This window comes from Drosophila simulans, chromosome 3R (assembly GCF_016746395.2).
Source record: "Drosophila simulans strain w501 chromosome 3R, Prin_Dsim_3.1, whole genome shotgun sequence".
Taxonomy (NCBI): Eukaryota; Metazoa; Arthropoda; class Insecta; order Diptera; family Drosophilidae; genus Drosophila; species Drosophila simulans.
The window spans coordinates 27,801,938-27,825,755 of record NC_052523.2 but is presented as its reverse complement, the minus strand read 5'-3'; the positions used below and the strand labels follow the sequence as shown (position 1 = coordinate 27,825,755).

At 47.6% G+C, this 23,818-nt stretch overlaps 10 protein-coding genes and 1 long non-coding RNA gene across 19 annotated transcripts; 5 read left to right on the top strand and 6 right to left on the bottom strand.

Moving 5' to 3' along the window:
• Positions 1-5: 5 nt before the first annotated feature.
• Positions 6-796, bottom strand: LOC27207724. The gene is made up of 2 exons (XR_005544232.1): positions 729-796; positions 6-571 (listed from the first exon to the last, which is right to left on the bottom strand). It is a non-coding gene; the product is annotated as an uncharacterized LOC27207724 (long non-coding RNA).
• LOC6730373 (sodium-coupled monocarboxylate transporter 2) lies at positions 531-4,003 on the top strand. Of its 2 annotated transcripts, none has more exons than XM_016172993.3 (9): positions 531-762; positions 1,010-1,588; positions 1,894-2,053; positions 2,135-2,252; positions 2,309-2,528; positions 2,582-2,722; positions 2,793-2,901; positions 2,996-3,528; positions 3,582-4,003. In XM_016172993.3, the coding sequence occupies exons 2-9, from the start codon at positions 1,362-1,364 to the stop codon at positions 3,937-3,939; spliced, it is 1,866 nt and encodes a 621-aa protein (XP_016037147.1). In that variant the 5' UTR covers positions 531-762; positions 1,010-1,361; the 3' UTR covers positions 3,940-4,003. The 2 variants fall into 2 exon arrangements, with proteins under 2 accessions (XP_016037147.1, XP_016037146.1); XM_016172992.3 differs by having other exon boundaries at positions 531-799.
• A 611-nt stretch (positions 4,004-4,614) lies between these two features.
• Positions 4,615-7,939, top strand: LOC6730372 (sodium-coupled monocarboxylate transporter 2). 2 transcript variants are annotated; one of them, XM_016173005.3, is made up of 7 exons: positions 4,615-4,953; positions 5,325-5,484; positions 5,615-5,732; positions 5,801-6,020; positions 6,080-6,329; positions 6,389-6,921; positions 6,983-7,939. In XM_016173005.3, exons 1-7 carry the CDS (start codon positions 4,718-4,720, stop codon positions 7,329-7,331), a joined length of 1,866 nt encoding a protein of 621 aa, XP_016037145.1. In that variant the 5' UTR covers positions 4,615-4,717; the 3' UTR covers positions 7,332-7,939. The 2 variants fall into 2 exon arrangements, with proteins under 2 accessions (XP_016037145.1, XP_016037143.1); XM_016173003.3 differs by having other exon boundaries at positions 6,980-7,939.
• LOC6730371 (paternally-expressed gene 3 protein) lies at positions 7,627-11,687 on the bottom strand. 4 transcript variants are annotated; one of them, XM_002105617.4, is made up of 4 exons: positions 11,219-11,687; positions 9,803-10,111; positions 8,748-9,744; positions 7,627-8,689 (listed from the first exon to the last, which is right to left on the bottom strand). In XM_002105617.4, the coding sequence occupies exons 1-4, from the start codon at positions 11,297-11,299 to the stop codon at positions 8,622-8,624; spliced, it is 1,455 nt and encodes a 484-aa protein (XP_002105653.1). In that variant the 5' UTR covers positions 11,300-11,687; the 3' UTR covers positions 7,627-8,621. The 4 variants fall into 4 exon arrangements, with proteins under 4 accessions (XP_002105653.1, XP_039151056.1, XP_039151058.1 ...); XM_039295122.2 differs by lacking the exon at positions 11,219-11,687 and adding an exon at positions 10,690-10,785; XM_039295124.2 differs by lacking the exon at positions 11,219-11,687 and adding an exon at positions 10,620-10,757.
• A 35-nt stretch (positions 11,688-11,722) lies between these two features.
• LOC6730370 (deoxyhypusine hydroxylase) lies at positions 11,723-12,860 on the top strand. The gene has a single exon (XM_002105616.4). It carries the CDS (start codon positions 11,830-11,832, stop codon positions 12,736-12,738), a length of 909 nt encoding a protein of 302 aa, XP_002105652.1. The 5' UTR covers positions 11,723-11,829; the 3' UTR covers positions 12,739-12,860.
• A 450-nt stretch (positions 12,861-13,310) lies between these two features.
• On the top strand, positions 13,311-14,121 carry LOC6730369 (nucleoside diphosphate kinase). Its single transcript, XM_002105615.3, has 2 exons — positions 13,311-13,526; positions 13,706-14,121. The coding sequence occupies exons 1-2, from the start codon at positions 13,341-13,343 to the stop codon at positions 14,036-14,038; spliced, it is 519 nt and encodes a 172-aa protein (XP_002105651.1). The 5' UTR covers positions 13,311-13,340; the 3' UTR covers positions 14,039-14,121.
• Positions 14,116-14,975, bottom strand: LOC6730368. The gene is made up of 2 exons (XM_002105614.4): positions 14,356-14,975; positions 14,116-14,295 (listed from the first exon to the last, which is right to left on the bottom strand). Exons 1-2 carry the CDS (start codon positions 14,973-14,975, stop codon positions 14,175-14,177), a joined length of 741 nt encoding a protein of 246 aa, XP_002105650.1. The 3' UTR covers positions 14,116-14,174.
• A 69-nt stretch (positions 14,976-15,044) lies between these two features.
• LOC6730367 (tubulin-specific chaperone A) lies at positions 15,045-15,829 on the bottom strand. The gene is made up of 2 exons (XM_002105613.4): positions 15,456-15,829; positions 15,045-15,400 (listed from the first exon to the last, which is right to left on the bottom strand). Exons 1-2 carry the CDS (start codon positions 15,662-15,664, stop codon positions 15,277-15,279), a joined length of 333 nt encoding a protein of 110 aa, XP_002105649.1. The 5' UTR covers positions 15,665-15,829; the 3' UTR covers positions 15,045-15,276.
• Positions 15,830-15,980: 151 nt separating this feature from the next.
• Positions 15,981-20,795, bottom strand: LOC6730365 (elongation factor 1-alpha 2). 4 transcript variants are annotated; one of them, XM_016177931.3, is made up of 5 exons: positions 20,772-20,795; positions 19,454-19,541; positions 18,143-18,992; positions 17,447-17,652; positions 15,981-17,378 (listed from the first exon to the last, which is right to left on the bottom strand). In XM_016177931.3, exons 3-5 carry the CDS (start codon positions 18,963-18,965, stop codon positions 17,019-17,021), a joined length of 1,389 nt encoding a protein of 462 aa, XP_016037142.1. In that variant the 5' UTR covers positions 18,966-18,992; positions 19,454-19,541; positions 20,772-20,795; the 3' UTR covers positions 15,981-17,018. The 4 variants fall into 4 exon arrangements, with proteins under 4 accessions (XP_016037142.1, XP_016037141.1, XP_016037139.1 ...); XM_016177930.3 differs by having other exon boundaries at positions 18,143-18,995; positions 20,772-20,793; XM_016177928.2 differs by lacking the exon at positions 20,772-20,795 and adding an exon at positions 19,609-19,876.
• Positions 20,796-21,255: 460 nt separating this feature from the next.
• LOC6730364 (nucleolar protein 16) lies at positions 21,256-22,247 on the bottom strand. The gene is made up of 3 exons (XM_002105610.4): positions 22,021-22,247; positions 21,668-21,952; positions 21,256-21,609 (listed from the first exon to the last, which is right to left on the bottom strand). The coding sequence occupies exons 1-3, from the start codon at positions 22,116-22,118 to the stop codon at positions 21,369-21,371; spliced, it is 624 nt and encodes a 207-aa protein (XP_002105646.1). The 5' UTR covers positions 22,119-22,247; the 3' UTR covers positions 21,256-21,368.
• A 25-nt stretch (positions 22,248-22,272) lies between these two features.
• LOC6730363 (cleavage stimulation factor subunit 1) lies at positions 22,273-23,776 on the top strand. Its single transcript, XM_002105609.4, has 2 exons — positions 22,273-23,320; positions 23,375-23,776. Exons 1-2 carry the CDS (start codon positions 22,385-22,387, stop codon positions 23,711-23,713), a joined length of 1,275 nt encoding a protein of 424 aa, XP_002105645.1. The 5' UTR covers positions 22,273-22,384; the 3' UTR covers positions 23,714-23,776.
• Positions 23,777-23,818: the final 42 nt, after the last annotated feature.

The following is a 23,818-nucleotide window of genomic DNA, read 5'->3' as shown; positions in this document are numbered from 1 at the left end:
AATGGTTGTGTTTAATGGTGCCGAGTGTGAGTTTATTTATAGAAGATTACATCTCTGTGTTAAATTTTGTTGTAAAAGACCTCAGTTTAGCCATCGTAAACCGGATACGGAGTGGCCTGAATCCTCCTGAAAACTGCGATGAGACAGCCGACCAAGCCAGGCGATCTAAATATAGCCGGAAGATAAACGCAAAGATCAGCGCCCAGTCGTGCGAGTCCCGAGAAGCTGCGATGCGAATGATCCGCCGTATCAGTCGTGCAAAAGATCCCAGTCAGAGTCGTAATTCTTATCGCTGACATGGGCAAATATTTGGGTGGTTAATTACGGTGGGCCACGGTGTTAAGCTGTACACACTCCGGGATAGGGTCGTATAACAGCGGCCACGCCCCCTGCAGCCCAGCCCGACTATTTACCCCTGTCAAAAAATATAATTATGCAAAGGCAAACACTGAACATGGAAAGTTTCAAAGACGTGAGAAGAGTAAACAGACCAATTCTCAAGAAAGCACCATGTGATGGATGATGTATGTGACGTCTGGGCACGATCTTGGAGTATCGGCAATCGCTTGAACTGCAACCGATGAATATTAATTCATATTTATCTAAAGCATCCCACTAAATAAAGTCTGCTAAGTGTTAAAATCCACGTGGATAAGGTGAAATAACTTCCAGCTTAACCAAATCCACTTTATAAGACATTATAAAGCCCTAAATTTGGTTCTACTTACCCCGGCAATAAAATACTAAAACAGCTGAGCGCAGGTACAGGTTATTGGGACTGATAGCTTTTAATCAATTGGTAATTTAATAAATTCGATAGCAGATAGATCAAACAACAAATATATTTATAATTAGAAATTTAGTTAACCCTATTGCATTACCCCCAAGTGTGCGACATCTACGCAAAAGCAATATCAAAATATTTATGCATTTATGCATAAAGCACCTCTAACACAATCTGAGAGCAAACAGATCCCAGCACTAACGCTTTACCATGATGCTGCCCCAGTCTTATACTCCAGGTCAAGTTCTACTCCAACTATAGGACGCCATTCCACGTCCGCACCGTCGCCTCCTGGTGGTTGGTAAAGATGGCCTCGGAGGCTAGGCGCAACAATAGTAAAATATAAGAGCGGCATGCCGGACAGATAAGTGGAGCACTAAGCCCCGGATGATTTACGGGGCAACGTCAAGTTCAGATAAGGAGACGCCCCGGGCGGGAGCTATATTTAAGTACAATCCAGGCCAGGGCCCGCAAGTTCGCCACCAGCATCCGTGAAATGTGAACCGGTTAGATCGGTCGAAACATCCAACAAGCGCATCACTACCGGTACTGCAAGATCCACATTACTACGGACGAGATGTCCACCTCCACCACCACCACCATGGCCAGTGCTGTGTCCAGCGCTTCGCAGGACCTGCGGTTTGGTCTCACGGACTACTTCGTCTTTATCATCATGCTGGGCGCGTCTGCGGGCATTGGGGTGTACTTCGGATTCTTCTCGAGGTCCAAGAACACCACGGAGGAGTATCTGCGCGGCGGGAAGAAGATGCAGACCCTGCCCATAGCGATATCTCTGGTAGCCAGGTGAGAGCGTAGCAGTGTCCGGCAGTTCCAGCTGGATTTCTCCCGATTCCGTCATAATTTATCTTTATTTTACGGCGGCCGTAAAAAGTGGCTGCGTCAATTATAAGGGCGCTGTGTTTGAAGAAGTTCTCCGCACTTGCCCCCATCAAGCACCCCATCAAGCCAATTGTGTAACCCACACGGAACGGGGGAATCTGTTTGGGCGTTAGTCATAAATCACACACTGAGTACCTTTCACTGAGAGGGGTATATTGGGCTTTGAAAGAATGAAGTACAAGCAATAACTTATGGTGGATCCATTTCAGCCAGCTGTCCGGCATCGCCATCATGTCCATTCCGGCGGAAAGTTACACCTATGGATTCAACTATATATTCGTGGTCCTAGCCATGCTGGTTGTGATTCCTATTTTAATCTACGTAATTGTTCCTGTCTTCTATGAAAATAATGTCTCTAATTGTTATGAGGTGAGCTAAACTAAGAAGTGTTACAAGTCGTAACATAACGAAAAATTGGACAAATATTTCGATTATTTATTCGCACCCTAGTACCTCGAGATGAGATTCAATAAGCGAACGCGGCAGTTGGTAACCTTCTTTTTCGTGACAAACTCGTTCCTGATGTTACCCGTCTATATGTTTATTCCATCGCTCGCTTTTGCCCAGGGTAAGTAGTGTACCAAATCCGGTCGATGACCATCTAAATCAAGTCCCACCTTTCAGTTACTGGCATGAACATCCACTTGATCAACGTAATGGTGTCCTCCATCTGCATCTTCTACACGATGCTGGGGGGGATCAAGGCGGTGGTCTGGACCGACGTGGTGCAGGGTGGCATTATGCTACTCTCTGTGGTTGCTGTCGGAGTTCTGGGCACAATCCGATCGGGAGGCATATCCACTGTTATGGAACGCGCCTCGGACGGCGGACGATTCAACTTTGAGTGAGCTATTTGATCTGGTCTGAAAGTCGGATCTAAATAATTCAATCACTTAGCTTTGGCTTGGATCCTCGTATACGGATGACTTTCTGGGGCGCCACCATGGGAGGTATCTTCATGTGGACGGGTCACATTGGCCTGAACCAGAGCTGTGTGCAGCGCATCGTCTCCCTGCCTTCGTACTCCCATGCTAAAAAGTAAAGGATACTTGCTATATACATCTTTCGCCCGTACAACATGTGATTTATCCAAACTTTTTCGTTTTAGATCATTGATCGTTTCTGGCCTAGGGTTTCTAATTATAAGTTTCTTCAACACTATCTCTGGAATCATTATGTTTGCCCGCTACTATGGATGCGATCCAATGCTAGCTGGTGTAAGTTCCATCTTGATATACTAAAAATATTATACTTGTGATTGTCGTGGATTGAAATGGAGTCATGAAACATACCTTTTTGTTCCCTCCTCAGCTGGTGAGCAAGCCGGACAAGATGATGCCATTCTTTGTGCAGGACATCATGGGACACCTGGCCGGAATGCCTGGCGTCTTCATCTCCTGTGTGTTCAGTGCCGCCCTCAGCTCGCTTTCTGCCACGCTGAACTCCCTGGCCGGAGTGGTTTACTTCGACTACATAAAGCCCCGAATTCGGCACACGGAGGCCAGAGCCAACTGGGCCATGAAACTGATCGTGGTGGTAATGGGGGGCTACTGCATCCTGGGCGGCTTCATGGTCCAGAACTTCAACTCGATCCTGCAAACGGTGGTCACCATAACGGGCATAAATACGGGCGCTGTGGTGGGTGTTTTCCTCTTGGGAATGTTTGTGCCGCGCTGCAATGGCAAAACGGCTGTCACAAGCATTATCGTCAGCGTGGTCGCCATGGTGTGGATTATCGCCAATGGCCAGATGAACTTCAAGTCCGGACTGATTAAGTACGAGGTGCTGCCCAACTCACTGGATCAGTGTGAGGCCAGAGGTCTTCACATGATTGCGGAGGCTATGTAAGTAGACGCCTATCCGAGTTGGAGCTCACTTAATGGATGCTTCATTGCAGCAACAAGACTGACTTCACCCCTGTCACGATGAAACCTCCTTCTGGCGCACCAGTGACCACCGCCTTCCACAGCGATCGGGACTTTTCTCTGTACGACATCTCCTTCTATTGGTACAAGGTTCTGGGTAGCGCTCTGGTCTTTCTGTGTGCTATCCCATTGAGCTACATCTGGCGACCCGACGAGAACGAGAAACAGAATCCAAAGCTGTACTCGCCCTTCGTGCGAAAGTTCCTCTCCCTGCCTGTCAAGGATCAGGAACTGGAGGAGGTGCCTCTTCGAGGATCCAAGGTCGGCGAGACTCCCGACCTCCGCATAGATCCTACCGAAAAGGAAAAACAAACTGTCACCGAGCCCTGATTCTTGTTAAATGTGTTTTTATCCATAGGCTTAGAATGATAAATAAAAACAAAATAGAAAGAAATATTTAACTCTTATTTGTGTATCGCCAATTTATAGTTGCACACCTTATTCTTTAGACATCAAATTTCTTTAAATTATCAGGTTCCATTAAACAATGCAACATTATTCGATATTATTTTGATCTATTGAGGATACCAACTCCATCAAGAATATATCTAAAAATATACTTTATGACTCTGCATTAAAAAAAACCGAACGCTTTTCTATGGTCCAATGACCTAGAGGGCAATTCAAGGTCCTCACTGATCTTGCAAATGCGTACGAGTACGTAAAGACCGTCGTCTGGTGATTCAAGTTCAAAGTCAGGGGATGACGACCAAGGTTCTTGGTTTCTGCTACTGGTGATAGGGAAAGCCCGCTACTAAACGATTTAATGGCCGCATCGTTCGAAATGGATGCGTATTTAGACCTCGATTGATAGAGAAGTTGGTACTTTATGCAGGGAATACGCCTCAGGAATTCCAGATGCTAACCAGTCACATCGGCCCGTTGTCAGTTAGCCAGATAAGAAGCGCTCCTGATTTACGATTTGCTCCGATTACGACTCACATGCATAGATATCGTGTCGAGATAAGGGTGGTCATCTAACTCGAGGAGCTACTTAAGAAGGGTGTCCAAGATCAGATCCCACAAGTGTGCTGGCAGCATCCAGAACCTAAGCACCTAAGCAGCGAGGAGTTTCCGGTTCGGTCCTTCCCAGTTCGCGATTCTAAGTATGGCAAGCAGTGTTAGCAATTTGGCCAGCACAGTGGCCACCGCCACGGCTGCTGCCTTGGAGGACCTCCACTTCAGCCTCACGGACTACATAGTCTTCTCCCTGATGCTGAGCGCCTCGGCAGGAATTGGAGTTTACTTCGGCTTCTTCTCGAAGGCCAAGAACACCACTGAAGAGTACCTGCAGGGTGGAAAGAGGATGCCAACCCTTCCTGTAGCCATTTCGCTTGTCTCGAGGTGAGTGTTCCGCACGCTTTTTCCCATAAATTTCCATGTCGTCACTCCGTAGCGCCAGGGCGGCACACCAGACACATCACGGGCCATAAAGATAGTATCGTTGTATCGGGCCTCCTTCCTCTTAAGCCGTTTATTCTACTCTCGTACGTCTATCAGTCTATCTTATCCAAATGCGCATGCCGGTTATTGCGGCCATAAAAAAGCTTAGATGAATTGCACTATTACCGCGAATCTTGTGAAATAGATCAATTAAGGTTCGAGCCCCTCTTTTTTCCGGGCCAGAATGAGTTGTTATTTGGAATGACCTTAGGGGGCTCCTTATCTAAAGGAAGGTCACAATGGGTTTCTACTAATCGCTCGATTCTTTTCAGCCAGCTGTCTGGAGTGGCCATGATGTCCGTTCCGGCGGAGACCTACTCCTTTGGATTCAATATGATCTTCGTGGTATGGGCCATGGTCTTGGCTGTGCCCGTTCTTATATATATCATTGTGCCCGTTTTCTACGATAATAATGTCTCCAATTGCTACGAGGTAGGTGAAGGATACACAACATTTTAAGAATCGAGGTTCTTTAGCTGCAAACCAGTTTGAATCTTTCCTAAACTATTTTGCTAAGACAAACCATCTTCACAAGTAATCTCGATTTCATTTTCATCTACAGTATCTGGAGCTGCGATTTAGCAAGCGCACCCGACAACTGGTGACCGTCACCTTTATCCTCAACCAATTTCTGATGCTTCCCGTGTACATGTTCGTGCCTTCGCTGGCCTTCTCCCAAGGTATAATGGAAATAGATTTTAATCGCTGGCGCGTCAGTGGTTGAATTAAAATTCATTTTCATTTGCAGTTACCGGATACAACATTCATCTGATTAACACGGTGGTCTCGTCCATCTGCGTTTTCTACACGATGCTCGGCGGGATCAAGGCGGTGGTCTGGACAGATGTGGTCCAGGGAGGCGTTATGTTGATCTCGGTTGTTCTTGTGGCCATTTTGGGCACCTCGAACACAGGAGGCATAACCAATGTCTTGGAAAACGCCGCTGAGGGCGGCCGCTTTGACTTTAGGCAAGTAAATGGGTGACTCAACACTTCATCAAGTTTTGCTTAATTTCGAATTCCTTTAGTTTTGGCATCGATCCCCGCCTGCGCCTCACCTTCTTCAGTGGAATGGCCAGCGGCCTTCTGATGTGGACAGGTAAGCTTGGCCTTGACCAGAGCTGCGTGCAGAGGATTGTGTCTTTGCCCTCGTATGGCCACGCCAAGAAGTGTCTACTTATGGCTGGCGTTGGCTTCCTACTCATCATGTCCTTTACCTGCTTCACCGGAATCATCATGTTTGCCTACTACTACGGATGCGATCCCATTCAGGCTGGGGTGAGATTTCTGATCCGTTGCCTTAGCTTAATTCTTATTTAATATTTACTTGCTTTCAGCTGGTTAGCAAACCAGACAAGTTGATGCCGTTCTTTATCCAGGATATAATGGGTCACATGATGGGCATGCCCGGCGTCTTCATCTCCTGCGTTTTCAGTGCCTCGCTGAGTTCCCTTTCCGCCAGTCTGAATTCCTTTGCCGGAGTGGTTTACTTCGACTACATCAAGCCGCGAATCAATCACTCGGAAGCCAAAGCCAATGCAACCATGAAACTGGTGATCGTGGTCATGGGAGCGTACTGCATCGTGGGCGGCTTCATCGTGCAGAACTTCAACTCCATTATTCAGACCATGTGGACGATTACCGGCATTAATATGGGCGCTGTCGTGGGAGTGTTTTGCCTGGGCATGTTTGTGCCGCGGTGCAACGCCAAGGTGGCGGTGAGTGGAATCGCCTTCAGCTGCCTGGCGATGCTGTGGATCATCATCAATGGCCAGATGAACTTTAAGGCTGGGCTGATTAAGTACGATCCCTTGCCTAATGGCCTGGACCAGTGCGAGGCCAAGGGCTTCGAGGTCATCTTGAATGCGATGTAAGTAGTGCAAATCTAAATGTAATAAAATAACTTTTTGCAATGAAACTATTTTCAGCAGAGACAAGAATGTTACCAGCGTAGGCACTACTGCGGTTCCCTCGCTGGAAACTCCCAAGGAACTTACCACCGCATTCGACAGCAATCGCGACTTTTCCATCTACGACACATCTTTCTACTGGTACAAGGTGCTGGGTGCTCTTCTAGTCTTCGCGTGGGCCATTCCCATGAGCTATGTGTGGCCCTTGGACAAGGAAGAAAAGCAGAACCCCAAGCTGTACTCGCCATTCGTCCGGAGCCTGTTGAACAAGCCAAGTCCAGTCTTGGAGCTAGAGGAGTTGCCTCTGAAGACGCCGCTTTCCGAGGAGCAAATCAAGGAGAAGGAAAACGGCAGCGCAGCAGAAGCCTAGTATTACCACATCTGTACATTTGCATTAGAATTTTTAAGTGTGAATAGGAACTGGCGAATAAGCAGAATAAGCAAATGCATACAGTTCTAATGAGATTGCTTTAATATTTAGCTAACGAATATTACTGAAATAAAATGACATGTTTTTGAATTAGACTGTATCCAGGCAAAAGAGATTCTCGAGGATATCAATTCAATTAAGGACTAAAAGTCTCAAACGCAAAACTATATATATTCTACATATATGCAAACGACAAGATATAATACCGAATCCATTTTCATAACGGCCAAACAAGTTTAATTTCTCTTGTATATATTTAAGATTTATTTACAAAAGAATATTCAAATGAAGAATGCCTTATACAGAAGATATGCTACATACAAAAACGGTCTGACTGATCATTTCAGTTGCAACGGCTTCCAAAACTAATTTACGCTTTTGCTGTGTGTACATATTATTTATCATTAGTATTACTATTAGAATTTGTGTTTCTCTTTTTTCATTGAAAAAGTTTCCTCGTACTCTAGCCTGTATTTACGAATTAAGTTAGGAGAGATCGCCCGGAAGAGACCTTTGCCTAACACAACAGTTTCCAATGAGCTCATTCGGATCTTTAAAAAAACTTAAATGCTTCAAACGAAACGGGCTTGAAATACTTAAAAAATGTCCAAAAAGGGTGAAAGTTATGCATAGACGTATCTTAAAGCCGCAGACCATTAGTATTGCGTTACAATAGTTTAAATATGTCCGCGATCCGTTTGCTTATTGTTTGAGTGTTGTCCAATTGGTTTTATAATTAAGGATATTAATGGCTTACAATTTAAAAACATCTATTTTACATACATTTCCGTTAATGTATAATTTGTTTGATTCCAATTTGATTAATTATCCACATACATATTATATTAAGATGCATTTTACAATCTGTCTATGCATTTCGGGGGGAGCGGGTGGGAGGGTTTTAGGGATGGTACTACTGCCTAATTGTTTTTCTTGTCTGTCCAGCTGACGCACACACTGCAGCATTGAAAGTCCAGCATCGATTGCAGCCTATGGCGTCCCTCGCGTCAACCAAATACTGGAGGACGCGAACTATCATCAAAGTGAAGGGATTTCGGAGTACGAAATCAAATGATCAGTTAAAAAAGAAAATTATAGTTTTGTTTGGGGAACTCTTAAATGTTTGCATGTAGTTGGCAACATCAGACCAACTCGGCGGGCGAGCTGAAGACGCTTTTGTACACATCTGCAACGCATTAAAGTTGTTGATTGTCCATCGGTGGGATTGGTTTAGTTACACACTTTGGGCGCAGCATTCTCGCCCACCTCGGCGGAACTGTTGACGATCTTGGGCTCACCTTGAAAAGAGACTTGGTTTTAATTGAGTCCATGATAAACAACGTATTTCCAACTCACCATTTACATTAATTTCGGCCTTCTTGACCTCGCTGATTTCCTGTGGTTCCTTTGCAGGACTGTCGGCAGTCTTAACCAAGGTGGCATCGGTTTCCAAGGGCTTGCTGACATCATTGGAGGCGGGGGCGGTAGAAACCTCAACAGGAACGGGCGTGTCACTCTCATCATTGTTCTCCGCCTCCTTGGGTTCCGCAGAGTCCACAGCCTTGCTAGGCTCTTCGCTGCTGGCGGCTTCCTTGGGCTCAGTCACCACTGCGGTGCTGGTTTCCGTAAGCTCTTCCGCGGACTCTACAGTGCTTTCGGCTTCCTTGGGCTCGGCATCGGGCACTTCTAAAACAGTTTCTTTGACCTCTGTGGCAACTTCCACCACATCATTGCTAGACTCCGTTGTCTTTGCTGCTGCTTCTGTTTCTGAAGCGGTGGAAACGTTTTCGGTGGCTGGTGTGTCTACTTGAGCGGTGTCCGAACTGCCCTTCGAACTCGCGTCCACTTCCATAGGTTCTGGTGTGGGTTCCTTGGCAGGCTCATTTTGCTCCTTGGACTCCACAACTGCTGCTGCGTCTTCCTCTGACTTCTGTTCAGGTTCTTTATCTTCAGCTGATGCCTTTTCTTTATTTGCGGATGGTGTGCTTTCGACGAGCGTCTCATCTTCGTCCACATCCATAACAGAAGCAGGTTCTTCAGGTGCAGCGGCAGTCTCTGTAGCGGCTCCATTCTCCGAAGTTTCCCCGCTCGACTTAAGGGGCTCTTCAGCTTTTGGCACCTCTTCGCTTGACTTCTCAGGTTCTTCTGATATTGGCTTGACTTCATCGACATGGTTCTGCTTCTCTTCCGCCACTGGAGGAAGATTCTCCACACCATCCGGTTGGTCGACCTCGGCGGGACTAGCGTCTTCCTCTTTAGCCTCAGCTACATCTTCCTTCGCCTCCTCCGGCGCATCTTTCTCAGTTGCTTTCTCCTGCTTCTTGACCTCTTTCTTGTCCTTCTTCACAGCTCCCTTAAAAAAAGCTTGTTTGTTAGTTTGCAATGATAATAAGACCAGATAATTTGCTTACCTTTCCCTTGACCGAGGTCTGTACCTTCTCCTTCTCCAGCTCAGGCTCGGGCTCATCAGCGCCTACGTCTAGCTTACGTGCTCCACGTCCCTTTCCTGCACTGGCCTTGGTGGCAGAGGCCGGCGATGTGCGCGCCTTTTTGCTGGGTGGCGGCGTCACCGCCTCGGCGGCGCGCGTCGGCGTTCCTCGAGTGCTAGACCGCGTCCGCCGCCCGCCCGCTAGCTCCAGGCTTCCGCCCATTGTTCGCACAAGCTCCTCGCTTTCCTTCTGCGCCCGCTCAATGAAAGAGCGGCGTTTGGGAGTGCGTTTCTGTAATAGAGAAGAGATCGGATTTGGTAAGTCATGTTTCAGTATACTTTTGTAAGAGTTTGATTTCCCGCCAAAACTAAGTTCTCTTTGAGGCATTGAAGATGCAATTTCACGTCCAGTTTTTTTTTCTCATATACCTGATATTCCATATTTCTGATTCACTAATATATATTTTTCGTCATATGATACATTGTATTTAAAAGTACATTCCCTATAACACCAACACACGTGCAAGATGGACTGAAGCCACGACGCTTTATTAGTGACTCAAAAATACAATTATATAGAAGAAAGAGCATCGTGCATTTATATTTTAACTCTTATCGGCAATAATTAAGCATTTAAATCCAAGTGCGCACTGTACTATTGTTGACATGGCCAAGTGACCGCAGCAATTGCACCCGCATCGACCCGCTTGCAGCTGAATTCACACAACAGACCCCAAATGAACCCCCACATTAATAGCTGTCGATCGGGGGAGTTGAGTTAGACATCGATGTGTACGTACATATATCTATTAGTAAAGTCGCCGCTAAAAAATGGAACCGAATCTAGAGCGCAACGTATCGCATACATACACATGCACAACACCGCGGAGCGGATGCAAGTGTTCGTGCCGCCTTGTATGACAAAGTACAGCAAACAACAAAAAGTCGAAAAGGGAACAAGCAAAAATAAAAACAAACGAGACGCGGCGGCAGCGGCAAAACGTGAGCCCGAAAGGGAATCGCCGATTGCCCTGCTTCTATCGTCATCTCCTCTTCTCTTCTTCTTCGGCGAGTAGCTACACACGTATACACACACGCACACATGCTGCTGGCTTCCTCGGCAGGAGGGGAAGGGGGAGTTGGAAAGTGGACAGGAAAAAGCAAAAAGCGCGCGCACACGAGGGTAGCCGTTGAAAAAAGAAACGTAAATAGAAAACGGACACAGCGCACAAAGGGATATGGTGAAAATGCACCACATCCGAGTGCCCATATACACACACAGTTATTTTGGAAAAATACCGCAGATAATTCGGGCAAAGCAAAGCGGAGCCCATGCTGGTGTGCGTTATCGCCGTGCTATGTTAATTGTCGCTAAATATGTGTATGTGCGGCTACTTACGGGAGTCTTCTTCTCGTCCCCCGTCACCGCATCCACATCTTCCACCGCCTCCGGCTTTTGGGCCACAGTTGCCTCCGACATTGTTCAGAATAAACGCTGGGCGGTAATTCCTATATCTTTCCAAAACTTCGAAACGGTGGCGAGGTTTACTCCACTTCCACTCTCGCAGGCGCACACAATTACAGGTAACTCAACTCGACACACACGCCACGCTTCGCATACCGTGAACGCGCAACTTTCAGAAATGCCGATTTTGCGGAAACTTTTCACCGTGAAGAGCCGCACTTTTGGTCACCGATGCTGCGCCAGGACTAAGTCAGTATTTTCGTATACTTTCTGGGCCTAGAACGTTCGCTTTTCACCCTTTTAGTGACTGTTTTGTATCGCGCTTCTACGGAGTAAACGTAACTAAACTGCTTCTTGCTAGTGCTGCACAATGTGTACTTTAAACGCGTTGGCAGCGCCGTTTCATCGACTCATAGTCCATCGATAGCCACGTCATATCGATAACTTGTAGTTTGGGTATTACCAAGTACTGAGTGTATGGCCACATTGCAACACCACACGCGGCCCTTTGCAGTTTTTTATTTATAAATCCACACAGCATACAAATGGTTTCGCAGCAGCAAATCGAGGCCATTGGAGGCGTTCTGAACAACAAGGACCGCCCACTAAAAGAGCGCTTTCGAGCCCTCTTCACGCTGAAGAACATCGGCGGAGGGGCGGCCATCGAGGCGATCAGCAAAGCCTTCGACGATGATTCGGCCCTACTCAAACATGAGCTGGCCTACTGCTTGGGTCAGATGCAGGACGCACAGGCGTTAGACATCCTCACCAAGGTGCTGAAAGACACCGCGCAGGAGCCGATGGTCCGTCACGAGGCTGCGGAGGCCATGGGCGCCATTGGTCACCCAGATGTGTTGCCAATTCTGGAGGAGTACAAACAAGATCCGGTGGTGGAGGTGGCCGAAACATGTGCCATTGCTCTGGACCGCGTCCACTGGCTGCAGAGTGGCCAAAAGGTGGATGACAGCAATCCCTACGCCTCCGTTGATCCCTCACCGCCAACTTCTGGCGACAAGAGCGTCACCGAGCTGAAGGCCATATATCTGGATGCCCAGCAGAGCCTGTTCGATCGATATAGGGCCATGTTCAGCTTGCGCAACCTGCGCACCGAAGAGAGTGTCTTGGCCATTGCCGAGGGACTTAAGGACTCCTCCGCCCTCTTCCGCCACGAGGTGGCCTTCGTACTGGGCCAGCTGCAAGAACCCTGCAGCGTTCCCTTCCTTCAAGAGAATCTGGAGGATCGCCTGGAAAACGAAATGGTGCGCCACGAGTGTGCCGAGGCCCTAGGCGCCATCGCCACGGAGGACTGCATTCAGATCTTGAACCGCTACGCCGAGGACGACAAGCGCGTGGTCAAGGAGAGCTGCGTCATCGCCCTGGACATGTGCGAGTACGAGAACAGTCCGGAGTTCCAATACGCCGACGGCCTAGCCAAACTAGACGCGACCAAGTGATTTGCGCCGAACATTTGCATCTACCAGCTGTGTATATATTAGTCGTAAACTTGTATTGTTTTGTCACTTCTGTGATCACATGGACCTAATCTTATCGAGACATAAAATAAATCTGAACGTGACTTTCCTCTGGTTTTTGATTAACCTGGTGGATGGATGAATCAACTGGTGGGAATGCTGATGCTAATGAGTTGGACGGGGATTTTATCATCCATTGTGCGCAACTCTTTGTTTCTTAAGTGTTTCATGTGTCTAGTAATTAAAAATAGCACTATTCAGTATTCGATATTTTTCCTTTATATGTAAGTATTCGTTGAAATATGCATTCAGAATACATTCATTCATACATGAAATTCAAAGTAAAAGGCGACATGGAAGCCCCATTTAAGCGGTTTTAAACTCAAAAAAGTTGAATACTTCAGCAATGCACTCAATTTTCCGTTTAGGAATTTTAAGAACAAGTATTTTTCTATCCTTAAAATCCCGTAACAAAAACAAAAACTCAAGAACGCGGCTGGCTGCCCAGTGTGACCACTTGACGATTTCCCACAATTCACCTTACCGGCATTTTGTATTCGGGATTTTTTTGCAACGCTGAACACATGAAGCTCCTGATGCTCTGCACGATTTTGGCATTCTTTTCTGTAATCTCGGCGACAATGGCGGCTAACAAGGAGAGGACTTTCATCATGGTCAAGCCCGATGGCGTCCAGCGCGGACTCGTCGGCAAGATCATCGAGCGCTTCGAGCAGAAGGGCTTCAAGCTGGTCGCCCTGAAGTTCACCTGGGTAAGCGGATAATTGAATTAGGAAGAAATCAATAGATATACATACTTGGAAACGGGTTGCCCCACGCGGGGTTGCCATCGGACCTAACCTCAAAGGCTGGGTGCAGGCGTCATCGCGCAATGACATGTGTTTAGAGGTCAGAACTGCAATTAACTGATAACGAATCGTTTTGTAACCAGGCCTCCAAGGAGCTGCTGGAGAAGCACTACGCCGATCTGTCCGCCCGCCCCTTCTTCCCCGGACTAGTGAACTACATGAACTCCGGCCCCGTGGTGCCCATGGTGTGGGAGGGTCTGAATGTGGTCAAGACCGGTCGCCAGATGCTCGGCGCCACCAACCCCGCCGACTCGCTGCCCGGCACCATCCGCGGTGACTTCTGCATCCAGGTCGGACGCAACATCATCCACGGCTCCGATGCCGTTGAGTCTGCCGAGAAGGAGATCGCCCTGTGGTTCAACGAGAAGGAGCTGGTCACCTGGACCCCGGCCGCCAAGGACTGGATCTACGAATAGACGGCTGATTTAGCTGTCTGCCCTCGTTTAAGCTGAATACAGATTGATTCTTCTAAAGAAATAAAATTCCAAAATAATTAGTAGATAATCTGGCTGCTTTATAAGGAGTGTGGGCTTTGGAAAGGTTTCTAGGGTATTAACTTAAGGATAATCGGTAGGGTATCCACTGAGCTGTGGGATTTGTTGGCGGTAGCACCCATCCCCTGGGTATAGAGGAGCCTCTTCCACAGTAGCTTATGTAAGAATCCCATGTGGAGCTGGAAAAAGCGATTCAATTAAAAGAAGCTACCGCCGGAAAATGCATTTCCCTATCCTACCGAATTTCAAGAAATTTCCCCTTATTAAATTTAGCCGATGGCAAGGATTGGCCGAAGAACACCGTCTTCCATTGAGATTCAAGTGAAGCCATCTTTTTGGACTCCTTTACATGACCAGCTTGAGTCTCTTCTTGGACTCTCCGCCAAACAAGACGCATGTGGGTCAGTTTTTGGCAAAGGGCGGCTTTGTCTCCTCCACGAGATTCGCATAGTTTCTCCAGAAGATCAAAGGTCTCCAAAATGGAGGCTGCATCGCGTTGTTTTCGCAGGGATATGTGCTTCGCTTCTTCCAGTGCGGTATTTCGGGGCGGTTCTATGGAGAACTTCTGTTCTGCAGCCTCCGATTCGACGGTTGCCCGTATCACCCGCTTTTGGCTTCGTCTATTTAAGCGTCGCCGGCGTTTTCTTTGTTTTTGTTCGTCGACTACTTGTTGGGCCGGTATTTGGTCAAGTTCATCCAGCAGGGTTGCCGTGCTCCGCTGCAGCTCCTCCGCCCGGTGCACATCGAAATCGCGCCCTGCTCCGCTGCTCTGTTGCTCCAGTTGCCCCAAACTCGATATAACTTGCTGAAGCTTGGCTTTAACTTCACTTAATCTATGCTTTTTGTGCGGCGGTGTCATCTTATTTTGGTTGTTGGTGGCTGTGTTGGTAAACGCCTGAAGGTGCACATTGGGGGTAGTTTTAAATTATTTAATTATAGATTATTATTTTTATTTAGCGAAAGTCAGGCGAACGCCACCAGCAACTAGACGATTCCATATAATACATTTTCAAAAAAATATAATGCAATTTTTTTAAAACAAAGGGGAAGAGTATTAGCGCAGCACGTGGGGATTCAAGCCGCTCTGCAGCTCAGAACTTGGAGATGGAATTGCCATTAATGCTGGCATTAGGGGCAGTGAATGAAGTGAAGGGGTGGTTCTAGGTCTCCAGTTCAGCTTTGGCGTCTTTGAGGATCTCCGCTGCCTTCTTATACGAATCTGTCTCGATCAGGTCCTGCTCATCGGCGAGGTACTTCTCCAGTACCTCGTACTCCTTCTGCAGTCTGTGAAAAGAAGGTCTCATTAGGGTTTTAAAGGTGGAAACGGAAGAACGCATACCTTCTCTTGGAGTCGGGCACCATCATGATGCACTCCTGGATGACCTCCTCCTGCTTGCGCAGAACGTGGTCGTCGGCTCCGTCGCCCCTGAGCTTCTCCAACCTCGCCTGCTCGGTCACCACTTCCTTGGCGTAGCAATACTTCTCCCTGGTCAACCGCCGGACCACTCCGGATTTAATCACCAGCTGCCGAATGCGAGGGTCTGTCATTGTTGTAGGGCTGCGTTCTACTGTGTTCGCCTATGAACTGAAGTTAGTGAAGCTCAACGGGGAGTTCCTGACATGAATCACAGTTAATTCGACTAAACTTCCAACAGCCGGCTGAGATTCGGAGTAGTTAGCAATGCAGTCTTTGTTGTTTTTGTACAGAGCGCCCAGTGAGTCAGAGCCTGAGCCAGGGTTGCCACACTGTCGGCGGAACGAATGAAATGAACCACTCGGAACCGCCTTAATTTGAATTTCATTTTAAACTAAATGCATTTTCTTCATAGATATTGAAGTATTTTTGATTCAAAATTCATTCGTGTGTGGTATTTTACGGTTAAGCTTCCTTTATTTTTCTCATCATTTAAAAGATCTTTTATCAAGCAACATGTTCTGTATCCAAGAATTGTTCTGGTGTCGGTTACAATTGTCTTCGATTTGTATAAATTCAGAGTGTGAGATTAACGTGTATAATATGCAGGATGCAGGGTATTATGGGGAATGAGATGACATGTGGCTAACGTATATTATGTAATATGCAAATGCAAATGAGGCTCAATGAAACATTTATAATGTTTTCAAAAACCGCATGATTATGTGTGTAATGTTGATTTCTTTTTTGTAATACTTCTTAAGCATTTGTCTTTTGGTTTCAAGAGAAATTTTGAATTCATCGCGAATGTAGTCTTTTTGGTTTAGGGGATTTTTGGGAGCGCGGACGTGGTTTAAAACTAAATTCGGAAATTACATATTTCAATAGATTTTAAATCGAATGCCTCCGACTTGACTTATCAAAAGTATAAAAAGTGTTTAAAATCCATTCGAAACAGGTGGATGCGACCGGATGTGTGGCTGCTAATCAAGTGTAAGGTTAGTTGTAGAGATGAGTATATATCGAAGGGGCGGGCTACAGCAGTGCTCCGGAGGCCGCTATCCACTCTGCGGAGTGGCTAGTGGGTGGTTTCCTGCGAAAGGACTTGCGGTGACGATACATGTTCAGATAGCTGCAGTAGACCACCACGGCGAAGGCGACCAACACCGACCCGGCGAGCTGGAAGGGCTCCTCCTTCGCATCCTCACTGCACCTGATGCTCCTCTCCTCGCTAATCGTACGTGTGGTTATTATATAGGGTATAATCTGCTCGATTTCGGTTAATATCTGCCGCTTCTGCCCGCAGCTAGTTATAGTAGTAATTGGTGTCTCGCTTGCCATGGAGTCAAGGTGTGATTTTGATCGTCGAGTGGGTATTATAATTTTGACATGTGTATTGTTGTTGTGTGTTGTTGCTGCTGTTGCTCTAGCCGTCTGTTCTTGTTGTTGTTGGGTTCGAGTGATGACGTTGTTCTGCTGGCACCCTAGTTATTTCTTCTTCTGTGCCTTCTCAGCGGCTTTTGTCACCTTGCCCGAGGTCGTCTCTTTAAAGTTCACCGACTTGATGACGCCCACGGCCACGGTCTGCCTCATGTCGCGCACAGCGAACCGTCCCAGCGGTGGGAACTCCTGGAAGCTCTCTACGCACAACGGCTTGCTGGGCACCAGCACAATGATGGCCGCATCCCCGGACTTGATAGCCTTCGGCTCCGTCTCGGTGGTCTTGCCCGTACGACGGTCGCACTTCTCCTTGATCTCGGAAAACTTGCAGGCAATGTGCGCCGTGTGGCAATCCAAGACGGGAGTGTACCCATTGGCGATCTGGCCCGGATGGTTGAGCACAATCACCTGTGGGCGAAAGACCAAGCAGAGATGAGTGCAACTATCAAGGATTTCTCTGATCTTTGTTACCCTACCTGAGCGGTAAAGTCGGCTGCTCCCCTTGGAGGATTGTTCTTGGAATCGCCGGCCACATAGCCACGACGGAGCTCCTTCACGGACACGTTCTTCACGTTGAAGCCGACGTTGTCGCCGGGCATGGCTTCGGTGAGAGCCTCGTGGTGCATCTCGACCGACTTCACTTCGGTGACCAGGTTGACCGGCGCAAAGTTGACGACCATGCCTGAAACGAAACCGGAAACGAAGCGACCGAAACGAAGTTACATATCCGGACGTTATGTGTAGACTTTTGGATGGGGGTGGGTGCATACAGAGAGCGAAACGTGGAGCGAGATTATTCGAACTAACTCCAATTTATTTTTAATTTGAATCAATAGCTTGGATAGTAGCTAATATAAATATATATGTTAACAAGGGTTATTTTATTTTAACGCCCTTTCACTTTCATTTTGAAAATGGAAGCTCTTTGGAGTGAGATTAAATATTTCACCAAGTGCATGAGGTGGAGGGTCTCGCTCTCGACGAAGACGTTCGCTCAATAATGCATACATGCGCAAGACTTCGTCGCGAGCTCCGCTTTGGAGGCGGTGGGCGTTGGATGGCAGCCCACTGTCGACCCAAATTCTGCAGAATACATGTATGAAGTGCCCAAAGAGAAGGGAGAGCCCACACCCGCACTTATCAACCCGGAAGACAAGGAAGTTCTGCCTTACCTGGCTTGAGGAGACCAGTCTCCACACGACCTACTGGTACGGTTCCGATGCCTCCGATCTTGTAGACGTCCTGGAGCGGCAGGCGCAGCGGCTTGTCGGTGGGACGCTGGGGTGGCAGGATCGCGTCCAGCGCGTCGATCAAGCACTTGCCCTCTGCCTTGCCTTCCTTGCGCTCCACGGACCATCCCTTGAACCAGGGCATCTTCTCGGAGGGCTCCAGCATATTGTCGCCGTGCCATCCGGAGATGGGCACGAAGGCCACCGAGGCCGGATTGTAGCCGATCTTCTTGATGTACGAGGACACCTCCTTCTTGATCTCCTCGTAGCGAGCCTCGCTGTACGGCGGCTCAGTGGAGTCCATCTTGTTGACGCCCACAATAAGCTGCTTCACGCCCAGCGTGAAGGCCAGAAGGGCGTGCTCGCGGGTCTGCCCATTCTTCGAGATCCCGGCCTCGAACTCTCCAGTTCCGGCGGCGACGATCAGCACCGCACAATCGGCCTGAGAGGTACCGGTAATCATGTTCTTGATGAAATCCCTGTGACCAGGGGCATCGATGATGGTCACATAGTACTTGGACGTCTCGAACTTCCACAGGGCAATGTCGATGGTGATGCCGCGCTCCCGCTCCGCCTTCAGCTTGTCCAGCACCCAGGCGTACTTAAAGGAGCCTTTTCCCATTTCCTGGGCCTCCTTCTCGAACTTCTCGATCGTACGCTTGTCGATGCCGCCGCATTTGTAGATCAAGTGGCCGGTGGTCGTCGACTTGCCGGAGTCCACATGGCCAATGACCACAATGTTAATATGGATCTTCTCCTTGCCCATCCTTGCAGATTAAGCTATTTTTTAGAGCTGCTGGGAGACAGAAGGGATGCAGGTGTTTGGATGAGCAAAGTGGGTGGTTTCCGGACTCGGGGAGGTAGCATGCCAATGTGGGTCTGAACTTAATGGGTGGTGCAGACGAGTGACGTCTGTATGCTGTGGGTCGTGTCATCGTGGTGTAGACACCAAAAGCACACTTCATACAGACATGCACAAACGTACACTAGGGAAAAAACATAGAACTTTTATGTTTCGAAAATACGAATTTTAAACAAAAAACAAATATCACGCGAAAAATTGAAGATTTAGTTGAGATTTTAAGCCTTATACTGAATAATGTTGAAAATATAAACACACATGTATGTTTTTACGGAGTCTTATGGACCCTAATATGTGCTATTGAGAATTACACCCATATTCCCATCACATTTTGTGCCCACAAATGTCTGCAGCGTTTCCGGCAAGCAATTACAACAAACAGAAAAACTCACCTGTTCTCACGGGACTTTCTAGAGTTACTTATTACTCGGCAACGCTGCGCTATCAAAAACTGATCACGAATCCACCCGTCGCTATATCCTAGAATTAGAAGGAAATCGTTGTGATAAAAATGACAGTTTTTGAACTCTACGCGGATCTTCCGTACTCTGCAGCCGTACCACGACCGGGCCAAGTGTCTGTTGGTTAAAGACTGCCGTGTATATCCCTCTGCCGAACTGCACCGGGCGAAAAATCAATAACGAGCCCCAGACAGAAACGAATGGAGCCGAAGTGTGCGTACTGGGGAAATGCACTCTCCTCGGCTGGAGAGGATTAGGCCGAAGAGAAACCCTCGTCAGAAAGCCGGGAAGTGCGGCAGTCAATGGCGAAAAAGTGCCGGCCGGCGTTTTCAGTGGGAAACCCAATGAAAATTGCACACACAAACGGATTTCATTTAAAGCCAAATGTCGAAATGTCGAAATTTGGCAGCTTTCGCAGCACGGTAGAAGAAAATTGAAAAGGGAAATGGCCAAAAGAATCGGCATTCGGCGGCGGTCGTGCGGCGAAAATTGCGCGATTCCAAAGGGTGAAAAACTGTAGAGGGAGACGGAGAGAGCGGGAGCGAAAGGGACGGCAAACGGCCGGAGTGCACTTGCTGCTCATGCAGAGAAGGAAGGGAAAGAGACGGCGAGAACTGCAGGGCGTTGTGATTTATTTTCTACCCCAGTGACAGTTTCACTTGCCGATTTTCCTGCATGTTATTTTTAAATCTCTGTATTTGCATCGAAGTGCAAATTGCAAGAAGCAATGTGGAAGGAAGGCGAAGAATATGCAAAAATACTTCGACAGAGGTGCAGGGCAGGGAAATAATCTGCCCACCATGTGTCATCATGCCGCGGATTTCATTTTTGCCTGCGAATTCCAATAGAAACTACTCGGGAATAAACGGCGAACGGGAATGAGAAACGGGAACAATCCAGGCAAAATCGAACGCGCACACACATGCAGCCGGCCGCCATGTTGGAATTCGAAAGTCTTCGCAACTTTATTAATTTACTTGCAATTTGAGGTCGCTGGAAACCCAATTTCCAATTCGAATCGATTTACGCAGCTATTATGCAAAAAGAATGAGAAGACCGGCCGGCAGCGTAAGTCACTTAAACTCTCTCTCACTTTTCGAAAAAACTTTCTTTAGGCCGGAGAATCGAACCAAAATTCGCCTAATAATGCAGGATAGGGAATTCGGGGACTTTCCCTTTTCACATTTGCACAACTAATCAATGCCTATTAATATTTTCACAATTTAACGGGAGCTCTGCGTGCACTTACCTCGAAATCACAAAACGGAAAGACCGAAAAAGCAGCGATGCTGAGGTGAACGGAGCTGAACTGATTCCGACCTAGAGATGGCACAGGATTCCATGTATGGCAAGGGCCTTGGGTTTCGAATTGCATTATGAGGATTACTTGACTTAAATAAAGTTTCCATCCCTTTAGTATGAAAGGTATCCCAATAAAAAACGCGAATTGAAATCTCTTATAGTAATACATTTTTAATACCACTTACGGAATATTTTATATTCTCTCAAACTGAGAGTGTTTTGCAGTGTATGGTACTTACAAGGGCTGCCACTAAAAGTATGCACACTCACCTCTAATTGCAAATGACATTGTGCACACTATGTGTGTGCGTTGAAATAAGATGGAAAGTTTGACAGAGCAAAAAATGTTAAAAGGGAATTTGAAAAAAATTCTGTTAATAGTAATGTAATTAACAGTTATGCTTTAGAGCCTAAAATGTAGACTTTTTGCGTTCGTCTTTACTTGCCTATTTTATTGTATTAAAAGAATTAAAGTAAGTCTAAACATTACAAGTAATAGCATTAGAACCCGAAAACGACTATAATGTACATTGGTCAAGAGCCATTATTTCCATTCACTGTCCGACTCGTATTCCTCCCAGTCCGGTTTCACGCCCACGGGCAACTTTTTCTGCTCCAGGTAAACGTTAAACTGTTCCGGAATCGACATAAATCTGCGAATCTTCAAGCGGAACTGCCGCCACGTCCACTGGCCAAAGTTTTTGCGATCGGCAACCATCGCCTTGTAGTTAAACTTATGTTTGTTAAGAAAGTAGGACAGTTCCTTGACCACGCCCTTGGGTAATCTGTGCAAATACAAAACCTGTATTTTGACGGTTTGCCATTGCAGAATGAATATTTTACCTGAACTCTGGGTCGGCACGCTCGCTAGCCAGCTGTTCTAGTTCCTGGACTACGTGTCCGCGTTTTGGACCCTCCTCTACGACTGGTTTCTTGAGGCCCAATACCCGCCGCTCATCCTCGTCCAGCTCTTCCTCCAGAAACCCATTCACAACTCGGGCCGCCAGGAGACGGTCCTTCTTGTAGCTGGGAATCGCAATGGCCTTGTTGACGTCCTTGGCCAAACCCATTTCACTGAAGTTGGTGCCCACACGCTGGTCCTCCATCCACATCTTTTTCATCCTGGGACTGGTAATAGAAGGTTTTTGTAGACTTGTTGACTCTATTGGCTGTAAGCGCACTAAGATCCAACTTACTCTTTAATTTTTCCGGTGGAACTCCGAGTTTTGTTCATCGTCTTGCGGTTTACATTGTAGCGATAACGCTTGCGAGCATGATTCTTGCGGATCTTCATTGTTGGAAGGTTTAATTAATGAATCAAACGATGTTTAAAACCAATTGAATGGACCAAAACAATTTTAAAACCGCACGTGTTGCAGCTGTTAGGAGTGACCGTGGTGTGTAAAATACCGAAACCCTGATTCCAGTATTTCAATATCGCACAGTTAGAGATGGCATACCGGCAAGATAAATAGTTTCGATAACGATAACGGCACGGCGTTATCTACAAGATAAGATTTTGTTTATATCCGTAGAAAACAATATATAAATTAAACCAGCATGCGTGATGAGATTTTGGACCCCAGTAACCTGGTGAAGAACCGGGAGATACTCTACCGACTGATGATCAGCCAGCTGATGTACGACGGCCTGGAGAAGTTCGCCATGGAGCTGTCCATGCTGGTGAAGGCGGACCAGTGCGCTCCCAGTGAACGCCTGCTGCACGTCATGATTGCAGGGATGCAGACGCTGAGCGACAAGGACAAGACGAACTCGGATGACGTGCTGCCCGGCATAGACTTGGAATTCGAGCCGGAGGCTTCGGCCTTGGCCCCGGAACCGCATTCCTACGAAACCGCGTATGTGACCTCGCACAAACAGGCCTGTCGCGCCGGCGCCTTCAGCTGCGATGGTTCCCTGGTGGCCACCGGGAGCGTGGATGCCAGCATAAAGATTCTGGACGTGGAGCGGATGCTGGCGAAGTCTGCGCCCGAAGATATCGAGCCGGGCAGGGAACAACAAGGCCATCCAGTGATTCGCACGCTCTATGACCACACTGATGAAGTGTCCTACCTGGAGTTCCACCCCAAGGAGCACATCCTGGCCTCCGCCTCGCGCGATGGCACTGTTAAGTTGTTTGACATTGCCAAGCCCTCGGTTAAGAAGGCCCACAAGGTATTCACCGACTGCGAGCCGGTGCTGTGCCTGTCTTTTCACCCTACTGGTGACTACGTAGCCATCGGAACGGAACACAACGTGTTGCGGGTCTACGATGTGGCCACCACCCAATGCTTTGTGAGTGCCATTCCCTCGCAGCAGCACAAGGCTGGAGTTACTTGCGTAAAATATTCGCCCACGGGGAAACTCTACGCCACAGGCAGCTATGATGGAGACATCAAAATATGGGATGGAATCAGCGGGCGGTGCATCAACACCATTGCCGAGGCGCATGGCGGAGCGGCAATATGCTCACTGGAGTTCACACGGAATGGGAAGGTAAGGGGACATTATGGGCAGTGGCTGCGCAAGACTTTAACTTATTCATTTTAGTACCTCCTATCTTCCGGCATGGATTCACTGGTTTATCTGTGGGAGCTGTGTACCAGTCGTCCCATTCAGACGTACACGGGCGCTGGAACCACCGGCAAGCAGGAGCACCAGACAGAGGCTGTATTCAACCACACAGAGGATTACGTGCTCTTCCCCGACGAGGCCACCACTTCGCTCTGCTCGTGGAACTCCCGTAACGGCTGCCGTCTGACCCTTAACTCGCTTGGACACAACGGACCTGTGCGCTATATCACGCATTCGCCCAATGGTCCTGCTTTCCTCACCTGCTCCGACGACTTTCGTGCTCGTTTCTGGTACCGAAGGGCAAATAATCAGTAAACGGATGAAGGCTCACAAATCGAATAAAAGTTTAAGGAATAAAGTATCAATTATTGTGATTGACATTGGTGGTCTCGATTTGTGATTTCATCAGAGTTAATGAAA